The 14,552-nt window shown below is 38.4% G+C and overlaps 2 protein-coding genes across 2 annotated transcripts in view; both read right to left on the bottom strand.

The window, feature by feature from the left end:
• The window catches only part of ITGAE (integrin subunit alpha E), a gene marked incomplete at its 3' end in the record, with an annotated part of 69,028 nt that extends 62,927 nt beyond the window's left edge, over positions 1–6,101 (bottom strand). The window contains exon 1 of the mRNA XM_081272889.1: positions 5,964–6,101. Within this exon, the coding sequence (XP_081129015.1) occupies positions 5,964–6,018 (55 nt within the window). The 5' untranslated portion in view covers positions 6,019–6,101. The remainder of the gene's footprint in view (positions 1–5,963) is intronic.
• The window catches only part of NCBP3 (nuclear cap binding subunit 3), a 29,244-nt gene continuing 20,680 nt past the window's right edge, over positions 5,989–14,552 (bottom strand). The window contains exons 8-14 of the mRNA XM_081272906.1: positions 14,036–14,135; positions 13,635–13,738; positions 11,651–11,948; positions 9,199–9,353; positions 7,564–7,725; positions 6,583–6,745; positions 5,989–6,126 (exon numbers count right to left, since the gene is read on the bottom strand). Coding sequence (XP_081129032.1) covers positions 6,018–6,126; positions 6,583–6,745; positions 7,564–7,725; positions 9,199–9,353; positions 11,651–11,948; positions 13,635–13,738; positions 14,036–14,135 — 1,091 coding nt within the window. The 3' untranslated portion in view covers positions 5,989–6,017. The remainder of the gene's footprint in view (positions 6,127–6,582; positions 6,746–7,563; positions 7,726–9,198; positions 9,354–11,650; positions 11,949–13,634; positions 13,739–14,035; positions 14,136–14,552) is intronic.

The following is a 14,552-nucleotide window of genomic DNA, read 5'->3' as shown; positions in this document are numbered from 1 at the left end:
ATCTGGAAAGGGCCTCTGGAATCACTCAAATAGATGAGTAGTGAACTCCCCAAGCAGAGTAGTGACTTTGGTAGGTCAAATATTACCCACACTCTTTTGAGTTTTATATACAGTACAGCAAAATCTTACTTTAATGCCTCACAATTATTTAAAATAGGCTTTGAGGCAGCATTTCCCTAAGATCTCCCAGAAACACTGAAGTTCTGTAAAATGCTCATAGAGTTTCTTTGAGGTAAAATAAAATTAAAAAAAGCATTACAGTATTTTTTCTTCTAACATTTATTTTATTTTATAAACATGTAAGAAAAGTAGATGTTTATTGTTGGTCAAATTATGCAATCACAATCTTCCTTGAAGCAAATGTGCTGTTCTCAAGATTACAAAAAGCACTCTCTCCTTTTAGTTCTTATCTTAAAGAAAAAAACGACTTAACTTCTAATTTACTTCTTGTTATATAGATTTAAAAGTAAATACTCATGCATCAAACTTGCTTCTTACCAGTTAATTAATCTGTGAAGCCACAATTTGCTGTTGACTGTAATCCAAAGTGCATGTTAGCATTTCATCATGACCTTAAAGGATGCTCGGCATAATAAGTTTGAGGAATGTTGCTTTAGGCCACGGAGCTGCTGCTGGAATAAACTGTTTCTTCTGCTGCTGGAATAAACTGTTTCTTGTCACCTGTCTGGATGGCTGTCACTTTCCTCACCAACAGGACCAGAGGCTACAAACTGACTCAGCAGGCCCTCTTTCATGCTTCTCACCCGCCAGTTTCCTTTCCCTCCTATCCCAGGGCAGAATTGTTTTTCTAAAAAACAGTCTGAACTATCTGCATTATTTCCTAGCAAATTCTTTAAGGAGGTGGGGAAGCTTCAGCTCAGATATAGCCCAACCATCAAAATCTGATGTTTACTGAGGTCTATGTAATGAGAACTTTTTTTCTTATACCATTGAATAATTTTCCCCTTTTTGTATCTGGTGGGCTCATCTAGAATAGGCTAAACTGCAGATAATGGTGATTCATCCGGACAGGGTCATAACAATTATTTCCTGAACACCTGTAAAGCACTACTTACTCTGGGCTCTCCTGGTGCTAGGCTACAGAGAAAACAACATGGAGACATGTGCTTTGTTACAAGCTTATAGGCTAGATGGAAAACAAAACAGGAAAATAAGGCATTGCACATCCATGGCAGAAATGTGAGTAGCCTGTAAGAGGATGGGCCTCAAGGATGCAGCTGTTTATGGAAGACCTGCTAGGTGCCAACCATGATGGCAGGCACTGGGTAAACCCTGATGAACAAGCCTGACATGGTCCCTGCTCTCACAGAGCTTACAGTCTAGCAAAACAGACAAACTAAGAATAGGAAATTACAGTCCAGTGTATAAGGGTGCTGAATTGGGGCAGTAGTGATTTTGCATTATACGTACACTTTTCACTTAGTTAACACAATAGTATTTATCCGAAAAATAAAGTTAAAAAAAAAAAAAAAAAGACAAGGAGAAGCCAGGCGCTGTGGCACACTCCTGTAATCCCAGCGGCTTGGGAGGCTGAGGCAGGGGGATTGTGAGTTCAAAGCCAGCCTCAGGAAAAGTGAGGCACTAAGCAACTTATGGAGACTTTGTCTCTAAATAAATACAAAATAGGGCTAGGGATGTGGCTCTGTGGCCGAGTGCCCCTGAGTTCAATCCCTGGTACCCCTCCCCCAAAATAAGACAAGAAGAAAGAAAAACAATTTCAAGTGGCTTGGCCATTCCATCTTTCTCTCCTTCCCTTAGTAAGCCTAAACATGCAGTACTGCCTGGGCAAGTTTTTGCCTCTGTGGCCTGCCAAAGTTTCAAGCTCCTCAAAAGTGACCTTCTCACTTAGTGTGATTCTAACACCTAAATATCAGTGAGTTTGTATAACATGGCTCTAACTGTAGGTCAACTACTTCAAATGTTACTCAACCAAAGGAACAGTGTATCTCTTCCCATACAGACAAAACTGACTGCAAGCTGCAAGGGACCTTGTGATAGTGTTCTTCAATGTGGCACTTGCCTTGGAATTTCGATTATATTCACTTATGATCTTAGATGCTGATGATTTTTTCCTTTCTTTTTTTTAGTACTGGGATTAAACCTAGGGGCACTTTACCACTAAACTACATCCCCAGTCCCCTTGATTTATTTTAAGACAGGGTCTCGCTAAACTGCTAAGGCTGGCCTCAAACTCATCATCCTCCTGGCTCAGACCCTCAAAATGAATTGCTGAGATTATAAGTGTGCACCACCACATGCAGCTTAGGTGCTGACTATAACCTAACCCTGGACTCAGCTACAACTCCTTTGTGGCAATATCATGGGACACACAGAAAGAGCCTGTACTTTGGCTGTGGAAATTTAGGCTACTTCCTGTAAGAGCCCCTAAGACCTCAAGAATAAGGGGAATAAAGAAGGCAAGGCTGAGGCAGGAGGAGGAGAAAATGGGGGTAAACATGTTATGGGGTAGGAGGGCAAACTGCAGAGTCTGGAAGGCTGGTGAGATCAAGAGGGATCCAGAGAATTAGTAAGCAGAAGGCAGGGGAGAATGGGGAGAACAGGACAGAAATAATGCCAGAGGCTAGATCTTGACCAGCTTTATAAGCTATCAAAGGACAAGAATTTATTCCAAAAGTAATGGTGAAGCTCTAGAAAGATTTCAAGCAGAGGAAACACAGGATCAGATTTATATTTAAGAAAGTTCATTCCACGTAGGGTGCAGTGGTACATGTCTGTAATCCCAGCGACTTAGGAGAATGAGGCAGGAGGATCAAAAGTTTGAGAGCAGCCTCAATTTAGCAAGACCTTGTATTCAAATTTAAAAAAAGGGCTGGGAATGCAGCTCAGAGGTAGAGCCTTCCTGGGTCCAATCCCCAGTATTCCTCCCCACAAAAAAAGTTCATCCTGAAGCACATGAAAAATTGCCCAATATGATTGGTCATTAGGAAAATGAAAATTAAAACCAATGAGACAACATTTCATATTGGAAAATACAAAGTGTTGGCAAAGATGTGGGGGTAACTGGAACCCATATACATTGCTGGTAAGAAAGGAAAAGACACAGCTACTTAGGAAAACAGCCTGGAAGTTCCTCAAAAAATTAAAGAAAGTTATCATATGACCAGCAATTCCACTCCAAAGTAAAAACCCAAGAATAATGAAAACTTATATCCATGAAAAAACCTATACATGAATGTTCATAGAAACCTATTCATAATAGCCAAAAAGTGGAGACAACCCAAATGTACATTTACTGATGAATGGATAAATAAAATGTAGTATATCCATACAATGAAATATCATTTATCAATTTAAAAAAATGAAGTGCTGATATAGTGCAACATGGATAACCTTGAAAATATGATAAGCAAAAGAATATATGACTCCATTTATACAAAAATGTCCAGAATAGGCAAATCCATAAAGAAAGATAGATTAGCAGTTGCCAGGGGCTAGGAAAGGGAAAAAAATGGGAATGACTACTAAGAAGTACAGCATTTCTTTTTTGGTGATGAAATGTTCTAAAATTTATTATGCTGATGGCTACACACTGAGGTATATATACACTGTAACTGAGTGAATCATATGCTATGCATATCATATCTCAACTAAGCTGCCAATAACACATGTCTACCCCAGCTGCAGTGTGCAGAATGGAGAGGGACAGTAAGGCAGAGGCCAAGGAAGAGGGAATGGAATACACAGTGAAACAAGGAGACCAGATTTATAGAAATAGACTGGGAGGAGCAGGTGGCAGGGGAGGATAGTTTACATCTCGTGGCGGGCTCTTAAAATTCTCATGGGTACCTAGTACTTCTCCCATGAGGGAGGGTGGTAAACTGAAATGAGGTATCTGCAGTCATTATCAAGCAGCAAAATTGTATTTAAAATATCCTACATGTAAGGACTAAGAGGAATACAAAAAGCATGTAGCCCTACTGCCTTCATGTACAGAGAGTGCCCCAGAGAAAAACATGCCAGAGTGCTTGCCAATCTGTCTCCAGTGTCCTGCCCGTTTTTGTTTTTGTTTATTTTCCCCAACACTAAGGATTGAATCCAGGGAATATTTACTGCTGAGCTACATCCCTGGCACCATTTTCTTATTTTGAGTCAGGGTCTCACTAAGTTGCTACGGATGGCCTCAAACTAGGGATCTCCTGCCTTAGCCTCCAGAGTCTCTGTGATCACAGAGGTGCACCAGACCCATTCCTCTCACTCCAAAGCTCCAAAGATAGGGCTGAGCATCCACGGCACACTTGGGACACTGCAAGACCTGAGTGGCTGTAGAGTGAGAGAGGCAGAAAAGCCAGTAAATTTAGGAGATTAAAGAGTTCTAAAAAGCCATAGAGCAGATGAGTTGAACTCCTATTGGGAAACAAAAAAAGGAAAGTCTCTGAAGGGGAATTTTCTAAACCCTATAGAGACCATGTCAGTTAGGAAACCACAAGGATATCATTAATCCATCAGTAGAACCAGAGACTATGATAGGATAGGGATAAGTCCCTATCCACAACCTCATGCTGCCATTGTTTCTTTGACCCTTTGGCCACCTACAACACAAAGCAGTACTGAATAGTCCACTGCAAAGGCAGCTTTGGGAAGAGTAAAACACCACTGAGATGCTCCAACAAAGCCAGAGGCTCATTCATTTGCTAGGTGTAAAATTAAGGCCCAGATCCATGGAGCAGAGCCAGCAGTTGGCACACAGGTTATCTGACTCACAGGCCTTGCACTTCTAACTCTACCAATCCCCCAAACCCTGAAATCCTCTTCCTAAGAACCTGGCTCTGAGCTGAGTACTTCACAAGGCATGTAGAGTTGAGCTGGGAAATCACAGAGGCCTGTCTCCACTGGCAAAGAAGTCAGAACCACCTCTTTCCTAGAATCCTAGGAAGCCGAAATATGCCTTGGTTATATGAGCTCATCTTTCTAAAGGGAGGAAAAAAAGCAGATTAACCAACAAAATATAGTACAATACAGTTTTCATTACAGCCCTCAAGACTCACAGCCTTTACTCTCTTTATTAACAACACTGTTCTGCATTTATTAGCATCACAGTGTAATCAACTACCAATATGACATCAACTCAGCCACAAGATCTCCAGGATCCAGGGTTGCACTGGGTTTGGAACAATCCGGGCAAGTGAAGAACTGTAGCATCACAAAAAGGATTAAAGCCTTACTACTAACTATCTCTTTAACTCCCAAGTTCTAATGAAGTGAAGTGAAATGCAACTTTTAAGTCTGTAGAAGAATATGGTATTAAATACTTCAACATAAAAATCAGACAGGAAGACAAAATAATCTACCTCCTTTTTATGGTAAAATAATCTGAAAGGAGCTAAAAAATAAACTAAAAATTTCTGAAACTATTATCTCATTTGCCAGTTTTCAAGAAGTCTTCAGCCACAACTTAGAGACAGAAAGAATAAATTATCAATGTTTCACTTCTAAAGTGATAATAAACAAGATCCCATCTCAGATGGATGGATTTTTTTTTCTACAGTGGCCAAAAAGCAAGTTAAATTCTATGTACAAAAAACAGACCATACACTTAGGATCATTTAAAAATAATGAGACTCCTCTCTTTGTCTTCTTCTAAAGTATATAATATATATTTAACAGCACAAAGAAGACACCACTTGAACTTCCCTGTAGCCAACAGGAGAAACTTCCACATATAAAAATTAAAAATTTAAACTTTTAAATCATTAATATTTTTAAAACATAATACAGACTTAAAAAATTGTTCAACGTTAACCCATGACCCCACCCCTAGCACAAAAATCAACCCCAAATCCAGAAGTCACAGTTTTTTGTTCCTAAAAATCCCACAGCACTGAACTTTATCTTCACATCAAGCTGACAGCCAGTAAGAGGCCTCTAACAGAAATTCCCAAGGGAGGAACAGAAGCGCGATTGATGCTGCGTCTCTTATCTACCTGGGCGGCACTGGTGTACCTCTGAGGTCAGGTCCACGAGATTCGACCCCCACATTACGGTCCTGGAAGGGTGAGCTGGCAGTTTCCCTCATCTTCCCCCTCGGAGGCTGTCCAATAAGCACCTGGGAATTGACTTTTCTTGGGAAAAGGGTGCTGGTAACAGCTGTCAGGGCCAAGGCAATAGTGAGAAGTTCAGTTCTCTGCTCTTTGGATGAACTGTGTAAAACATTTCTTTTTAAAAGACACAATGTTAAAAATATTAAGAAAAACTTCTACAAAATCTGCAGGGCTGCCTTTTTCTCAAAGGGTAAAGCTTGTGGGGTAGTGGGGAAAGAATTGAGGGCCCAAAACTATAACTGCAGCAAAAGAGAGATGCCCTTCAAAACTTGTCACATTCTTAAGAAAACTTGCTGAAACAGCAAGAGCTGAGGGTGACTGTATGAGTAGGAGCAGGGGGGGCGCCAACTCCTGCAGGGCAGGTTCCTATGCTCACCCTACCCTGTGCAAGAATGTCAGGCTTTAGGCAGCTGCAAGGCCCTGGGGGCATCAAGACTCTGCCTCTGAACCAGAGCTGCTTTCCCGACTAACTTCAATCTGGAGAGATGGTAAGTTATCTAACCGGCTCTTCTTTTGGCGAGACTGTTCTTTCTCCTTAATCAGAGCCCCCCATGCCCTTTGTAGCTCCGAGTCATCTTCCTCAGTGCCAGGTGACCTGTGATCCACTTTTTTCATATTCTTTTCTTTGGTCTTGGGTGCAGATCCTAAGCGAGTCCATAAGCTACCTGTTTGGGTAAGAAGGCATTTTAGTTTGGCAGCCAATGCTGAGATCCAGAGTAGTTCTGAGGAAGCAGGGGCACTGACAAACCCCTGACATGCAAGAGATATTAATGTCTGTAACACTTGGAACCACTGTACAGCCAAGGCTTAAAAAAAAAAAAACAAAAAAACAACTCACTTCCCTGGCTACAGCAGCTCCTGCTTGCAAATGAAGGGGTCAGGACTGAATGGGAGATCCTTACTGCTAGGAGCAGGTGCCCCCATGTCCAGCACATGAGAGGCTATTCCCTGCCACACCTGCCCGGACTGGGTGAGACTCACCACACTGTGTGCTGCTTCACTCTGCCAGGAAATTGTAGCTCTAACATTCTGCAAATTGAGGGGGGCCTGTAAACTATTTTCAGCATATGTCCATTCATTTTTTAAAATATACTTTATTAAAATCTAACAAGAGAAAAATACGTGTTTAGAATTTTATCGTGCAGATACTCTATAAAGCATTTAAAAGTTTAATTTATGAAGAGTATAACAATATGGAAAAATGATTACAATAAAATACCATTTAAAAAGAATAGGATATGTATATGGACAAAGACTGGAATACATACATGAAACTAAAAAGAACTGTGCTAATCTAAAAGAAGCAGGGGTATGTATTCTTTTCTACTGTCTAAACTTTCTTGTTAGCCTTATGATGATGATGACAATAACCATGACCACAGTGATGATAATGGAAGAGAAAAATAATTTATTTGTAGCAAGTGATGCTCCTTGCCTCTGCTCTTGTCCAATTCCCATTCCCATCAGTTTTAAGGTTACCTACCTGATTTCTTCTCCCGAGTATCAGAGTAGAGGCCTTTAATATCTTGCCTGGGAACACCTAGCCTACTATGTACATCTGAAGAGGGCTCTCTCCGAACCACTGGGTTACTACTAAAAGCCTTTTCTGGAGAATATGGTCTTTTTCCTAACCGCTGTCGTATATCTGGAAAAAGAAAAAAGTACTACAGTGATCAAATGTGCGTGTTTCATTACTTGTACTGTTAACCTGAAATTTCTTATAGACCTGGTACCAAATCTCCCTGAGTAAGGACATAGGACCAGACATAATCAACCTTCCAAAAGACTCTTTTCTTCATAATTAATCTACATTATTTTGCTAGGGAATTTCAGAGGCAGGTGCTATCACCGGGAAAAGAATCTCAATTCAGAAAAAAATTTCTGAAGCAGAAACACCTTTTTTTTTTGGCAGGGGGGAACCAAGCAAGACTAAATAACTTATGAAAACTCCAAGTTCCCGGGCTGGGGATGTGGCTCAAGCAGTAGCACGCTCGCCTGGCATGCGTGTGGCCCGGGTTCGATCCTCAGCACCACATACAAACAAAGATGTTGTGTCCACCGATAAGTAAAAAATAAAATATTAACATTCTCTATCTATCTCTCTAGCTCTCTCTTTAAAAAAAAAAAAAAAAAAAAAAGAAAGAAGAAAACTCCAAGTTCCCCAAGGGGAGAAGCCACAATCTTTGAACATATAAGTTGTTCTCGATAAACTTATTTCATTTAACCAGTAAACATAATAAGATTGGCAAAAAGCAAAGGATCAAGGCCAGATGTCCCAAGCCAAATATGTTTGTTTTTCCTCTTACCCCTCCTCACAAAGCTATTTGAACTGGTTCCCCCTAACAACAACACTAGCAACAACACTAGTGACATTCATTAGCAAAAGCCTTGTGCTGGGGCTCTTGCCCATTTTACTTAAACTGCTCCCAGAGAGAGAGGCACCCATTTATCTCCCTGATCACTCAGGCTGAGCCCCTTCTATGTTTCTCTGCCTTTTCCCCCTTACTTCCCAGCACCAAGTCTTCCTTCCCAAGACTGAGAATAGGATGTTCTCACCGTTTCTGTCTCCGCTGTCCCTGACCTAGTTCAGGTTCTCATTATTTACTTAACTCTCTAACCCACCCTACTCCACCCTCAAGTTATCTTTCTAGAACACATAAACCATTTCCTCTAAGAAGCCTTCCACAATTCTCCCAGTAGATCTATGATGGTTTTGTAGTCTTTCCAAAGATTTCTTACATGCCAGCTTCTAACCCAGGCCTGACAGCAAGCACAACTGCATACCTGCTATATGAATGCATGCATAAATGGTCTAGTTTAAACTCTTAACCATTTATAAAACTACCCAATTTAATTTCTACTATTCTTGCATACAATGTATACCAATGACATAAAGAGTAAAATAATTATTTTGGACAAAAATATTAAAAGCTAGTTTTGCCAAAGTCCAATTATTTTTCATGTCCTGAAATTCCAATATAAAACCAAAATTTTGACATGATGAACAGAAATTTATATCAGTTCAAAACAGCAAAGTTTTATCAAAAAACCTATCCTTGCCCCAGTTTGCTCTCTGGAGCTCAGAATGAAGCCCAGGAACATAAACGAAGAAAGATACCTGATTTAGTACTGCTAACTGGTGGCCGTGGACGGGAGTGCTGGCGTTTTTCATCTAACAGGTGTCGGACATCTGCAAATTTCTCAGGAGGCAATTTGTTACCAATTCTGTTTTTTATATTGCTCGTGGATATACTATCTGCCCTCATGGAGTTCCTATTAAAAAAAAAAAGTAAAGTGCAAAGTTAGTCAACTTCAACTATGAAATAAAGCCCAAGCAATAATCTCATACTCTAGAAAAAACAACTTAAGAGACGCAACCCAATATGGCCAACATTCACTTACAAATACCACATATGATTATAACTTACTAAGGAAAACCAAGATCATCTTGCTGTGAAGAGACTAGTAAGGGTGAGCACTCATGATACCCATACACTATCACAGAGTACATAACTATAAGCATCCTTCTACTGGGACAAACAAATGTTAAGCTGAGGCCTGCAAAGAGCTTCTGCTCACCTAGAATGTGATCTGGCTGTAGTCAACACATATAGAGACTATAATCCCCTTCTTTAAAGGGCAGACTTCTCTGTCAACAAGTTCTACTACCATGCTATGTACCAACATTATTCTGCCAGTAGGCTCTATTAGGAAGTTCTATGAAAATTAAAAATAATGATGTGAGTTCAAGAAGAACTCAAACTATCATTATTTGCTAACATGATTCTATACTTAAAGGATCCAAAAACTCCACCAGAAAACTTCTAGAATTAATGAATTCAGCAAAGTAGCAGGATATAAAATCTATATCCATAAATCAAATGCATTGCTATACATCAGTGATGAAATCTTCTGGAAGAGAAATTAGGAAAACTACCCCATTCATAGCAGCCTCAAAAAAATAAAATACTTGGGAATCAACTTAACAAAAGAGGTGAAAGACCTCTACGATGAAAACTACAGAAGACTAAAGAAAGAAATTGAAGAAGATCTTAGAAGATAGAAAAGATTTCCCATGGGAGCTGGGGATGTGGCTCAAGCGGTAGCACGTTCGCCTCGCATACGTGCGGCCCGGGTTCGATCCTCAGCACCACATACCAACAAAGATGTTGTGTCCGCCGAGAACTAAAAAATAAATATTAAAAATTCTCTCTCTCTCTCCTCTCTCACTCTCTCTTAAAAAAAAAAAAAAAAAAAAAAAACCTGTTACTAAGTATAAGATCTACTCAATTAAAAAAAAAAAAAACAAAAAGATTTCCCATGCTCTTGGATAGGCAAAATTAACATTGTCAAAATGGCCATACTACCCAAAACGCTATACAGATTCAATGTGACTCCAATTAAAATCCCAATGTCATTCTTTATAGAAACAGAAAATCAGCATACTATAGTAACGCAGCCACACCAGGTTCATAGCAGCTCAATTCACAATAGCTAAACTGTGGAAGCAACCTATTCAATAGATAAATGGATAAGGAAACTGTGGTAATCACACATAATGGAATATTACTCAGCAATAAAAGAGAATAAAATTATGGTATTCACAGGTAAATGGATGGAGTTGGAGAACATCATGCTAAGCAAAGTAAGCCAATCCCAAAAAAACCAAAGGCTGAATATTCTCTCTGGTAAGCGGATGCTGATTCATAATGGGGAGGGGGGATGCATGGGAAAAATGGAGGAACTTTGGACAAAGGGGAGGAGGGTAAGGAGGGTGCTTGGGAGCAGGAAACATAGTGGAATGAGACGGACATCATTACCTAGGTACATGTATGACTGTATATATGGTGTGACACTACTAGTGTACAACCACAGAAATGTAAAATGAATCAAAATGCATTCTGCTGTCATATACACCTAATTAAATTAATTTAAAAAATACTAATGATGTGAACAAGGCCATACAAACAAATCAATCAGCTTTAAAGGTCTTTCTTCCTTCTGCCAAATGTATCACCAAGAACATCATAAACCATCCCCAGAATTTAACTCTTGGGAGTTTTAGATATACCATCTGCAGTCACTGAATATGCTCATCCCTAATAGTAAAAAAAGTACACATTAAAATAACTATATTTTTTGTTCATAAAAGATTAGGAAAAATGGAATACCTAAGTTTGGTGTAGATATGGGTAATAGGTGCAGTGTGGGTACAACCTGGAAGGAAATCTAGTACAGTAATTAGATTTTGAGGAATCTATCTAGTTAATAAAATAGTAAGAAAATAAATCTAAATGCCCATCAATAAGGAATTAAGTGAATCATGATACTTTCAACAATAGACTACATGTAGTTGAAAAAAACAAGATGTCTATAATATATTAAATGGGGAAAAGCACACTGCAAACAATATAAATACCATAGCGTCATTTCTATACAAATATACCTATAGTTTCTTTGTATATTATGTATATGCATAAAATAACTAGAAGGTTATTCACTTAACTGCTAACAATTGTTATCATGAGGGTCTAGGAATACAGGGAACTTTTACTGATAAACACTTTTACCTAATATTTTTCAGTTGAGATTCTACTTCGTCGGCATACATAGTCATTTTCATGCTTTTCTTTGGTGAGGGAGTGGAAATCATTTTCAGTTCTAGATCATAGTCCATTTCATCTGAGTCTGAGCTGCTGGCACTGGACCGCCTAGACACACTCCGCTCCCGAGTCTGCTTAAGAGCTGGAAGCTCCTCATGGTACTCTACCACCACCCTGTCATCTGCATCCATGTCCTGGTCTTCCTCCTCCTCCTCTTCCTCCTCTTCCTCCTCCTCAATAGGTTCCTCAGGAACATTCACTAATGCTGAAGAAATTTAACCAAAAGACATTAGGAAAAGCTTAGCTAAAACTAGTAAATGTGATTTTCTATTCTACAAAGGAGAAAAATTCCTACCCCTGAGATTTATTGGAGCATTATCTATAACAGAGCCAAACCAGACACCTTTCTGATGTCCAGAAGAGAATGGTTGGGTAAAGTATGATCTAGAAGCTTAATGGAATATTATATATAAAATTATTTAAATTACAGTCAATTCTCATTATTTACAAGTTCTATATTTGCAAATCTGTCAAAATTACTTGTAACCCTAAGTCAATATTTGGGGTACTTTCAAGGTCATTTGCAGACACGTGCAGAGCAACCAAGAAATTTGAGTCACTGGATGAGTTTGTTTCCAGCAGAGATCAAACAAAGCAACACTCTACTTTTCTGTTTCATCTCTCATACTGTAAGAAACATCATTTTTATAGTCTACTGACTGTCTTATTTTTCTGCTTCTTATGCTTTTTGTTGGTGAAAATGAAACAGCACAGCATTCTTCGTGTTGTTGTTAAGTGCAAGAAGGCTGTGATATGACTTAAAGAGTAAATACATGTGTTAGATAAGCCTCATTCAGGCCTAAGTTAAAGTACTGTTGTTGGCTGTGAATTCACTGTTAATTAATCAACAATATATGTAAACTAATGTATCTTTAAACAGCTGATGAAAATAGCATGACCTGAGGCTTCGTATTGTTAGTATTTACTGTTTTAATGTTTGCAGTGACTTCATAGCACACAACCACACCAATTACTGAAAGTCAATTATTAATTTTAAAGTTTGTGGAAAAATGCTTATAATAAGTGAATATAAAATATATATTTATAGAATTATAAATATTTATTATGAAAATAAACATGGGAAAAATATAAAATGAAATCGGTTGTTATTTTAGGGACTAGAATTAGGGGCAATTTACTTTTTAATTTCTTTAGCATAAAGAGTGGATATCTTAACGGAAATTGGAAAAGTATAATAGAAAAACATATGCATTATTAATACTCAGATTTCAAACTCATTAAGTAAAAATATATAGACTTCACCTCTTCCTATCCCATTCCAGTGATATAAGTGTACATGTTTTTCTGTTTGTATGATGACTTGACTAGTTCTATAAACATGTATAAGATTCCACACATTAAGTTCAAATAAAAACAAATCTTCATAAAACATTAAGAAAATGATTAATTTACTAAATAAGCATGAAGAAAAAAGAAAGAGAAAGACCCAAGTCATGATATCCCATTTTTCTGTGGTACTCATGGGCACAAATCAATAAGCATAAAGCACTCAACATAACAGCCTATTTACATTATCAGAAAAGGAACAATAAAATCAGCCCATTTGATCAGATAATTTAAAAAATTATTTTTCATGCAGTTGTTGATATTAATAGTAGAAAAATTAGGTTTCTAAGAAAAGTTTTATTTAGCTTTTCTTATGTTACATTTGGCCTTTTTTGATAGAACAGTTTTATAAAATCATTTGACCTCTTTGCACGGGCAATTTAAAATTAATTGTGACATGACTTACTTTCCTATATGTTGGCAGAGGGTGAGGGCAAGGAAGAGAGGATGATAAAGTGTGGAACCTTAAAAGACTGTATTAAGAACAAAAATATGATTTCGAGAGCCAAACATGTGTCTACCCAAGAGCTGAGCAGGCAACTACCGGAATGTCGGTGTTTATATGACGTCAAGCCAACATCATCCCCAATCAGGGCTCTCTTCTTGATCACATCCCGCTGAATGCGACGGGAATGATATCTTCGCTTCCTGGAACATTGCCAAAATAAGCACATAATCAGAAATCAATAGGAAGGATTTTGAAATCTACTAATTCATTCCAACTACACAATGACACAACAGTAGGTGCTGAAACAGATATTTTAAATGAAACAGCACAGCATTCTCGTATCATTTACCACAGTTAAGAAGCTTGAATTCTTTTTTCTCGTCTTCCTTTTTCAGTCCACAAAGGGTTTTTACATTTCACTACAGAATACCAACTGAACGATTAAGAAAAGCTTAATTACTATATAAACTACTGTATTTTAAAGGTTTTGGACTCACCAAGAATTGCTAAGAATTCCTTTCATGCCTCCGTAATTTGGATTCCCATATTTCATGTAATACTGACTTCTTCTGGCTGCTCCAAGTTCCTTTTTGTCATCTAAAAATTAATTAAAACAGTTAGCTAGATATTCCTGGTCATGAAGGCAACGTTGAATGGTTTTTAAAAGTGCATATTTTCCTGTAGCTTGGATCTGATCAGTGCAATCTCCAAAAAAAAAAGGACAGAGCCCCTATAAACTATAAACATTTGCTCTCTGAGTGTTCACTAAGGCAATGCAAGTGTGGAGGAGGTGGAGTAAAATACACAGATGGCTGAGGTTAAGCTGCTGTTTAGGAGCTGACTAACTTGGCAGAAGAAATACTACAAAAAATAAACAAGATACAAGATACAAGGTTCTAAGAGGCATGAGAGGTTTTTTTTTTTTAGAAGAGATAACACTTTTGTGGTCCTTAGAGGGATGATACTCATTTCTGAATGACAAACACTCCAATAACACAGAACAAGGGTTAAAGA

The sequence above is a fragment of the Spermophilus citellus genome, assembly GCF_964194105.1.
Source record: "Spermophilus citellus genome assembly, chromosome: 17".
NCBI classification, from domain to species: domain Eukaryota; kingdom Metazoa; phylum Chordata; class Mammalia; order Rodentia; family Sciuridae; genus Spermophilus; species Spermophilus citellus.
The sequence above is the reverse complement of the archived record's forward strand: the minus strand, read 5'-3'. Positions and strand labels throughout refer to the sequence as shown.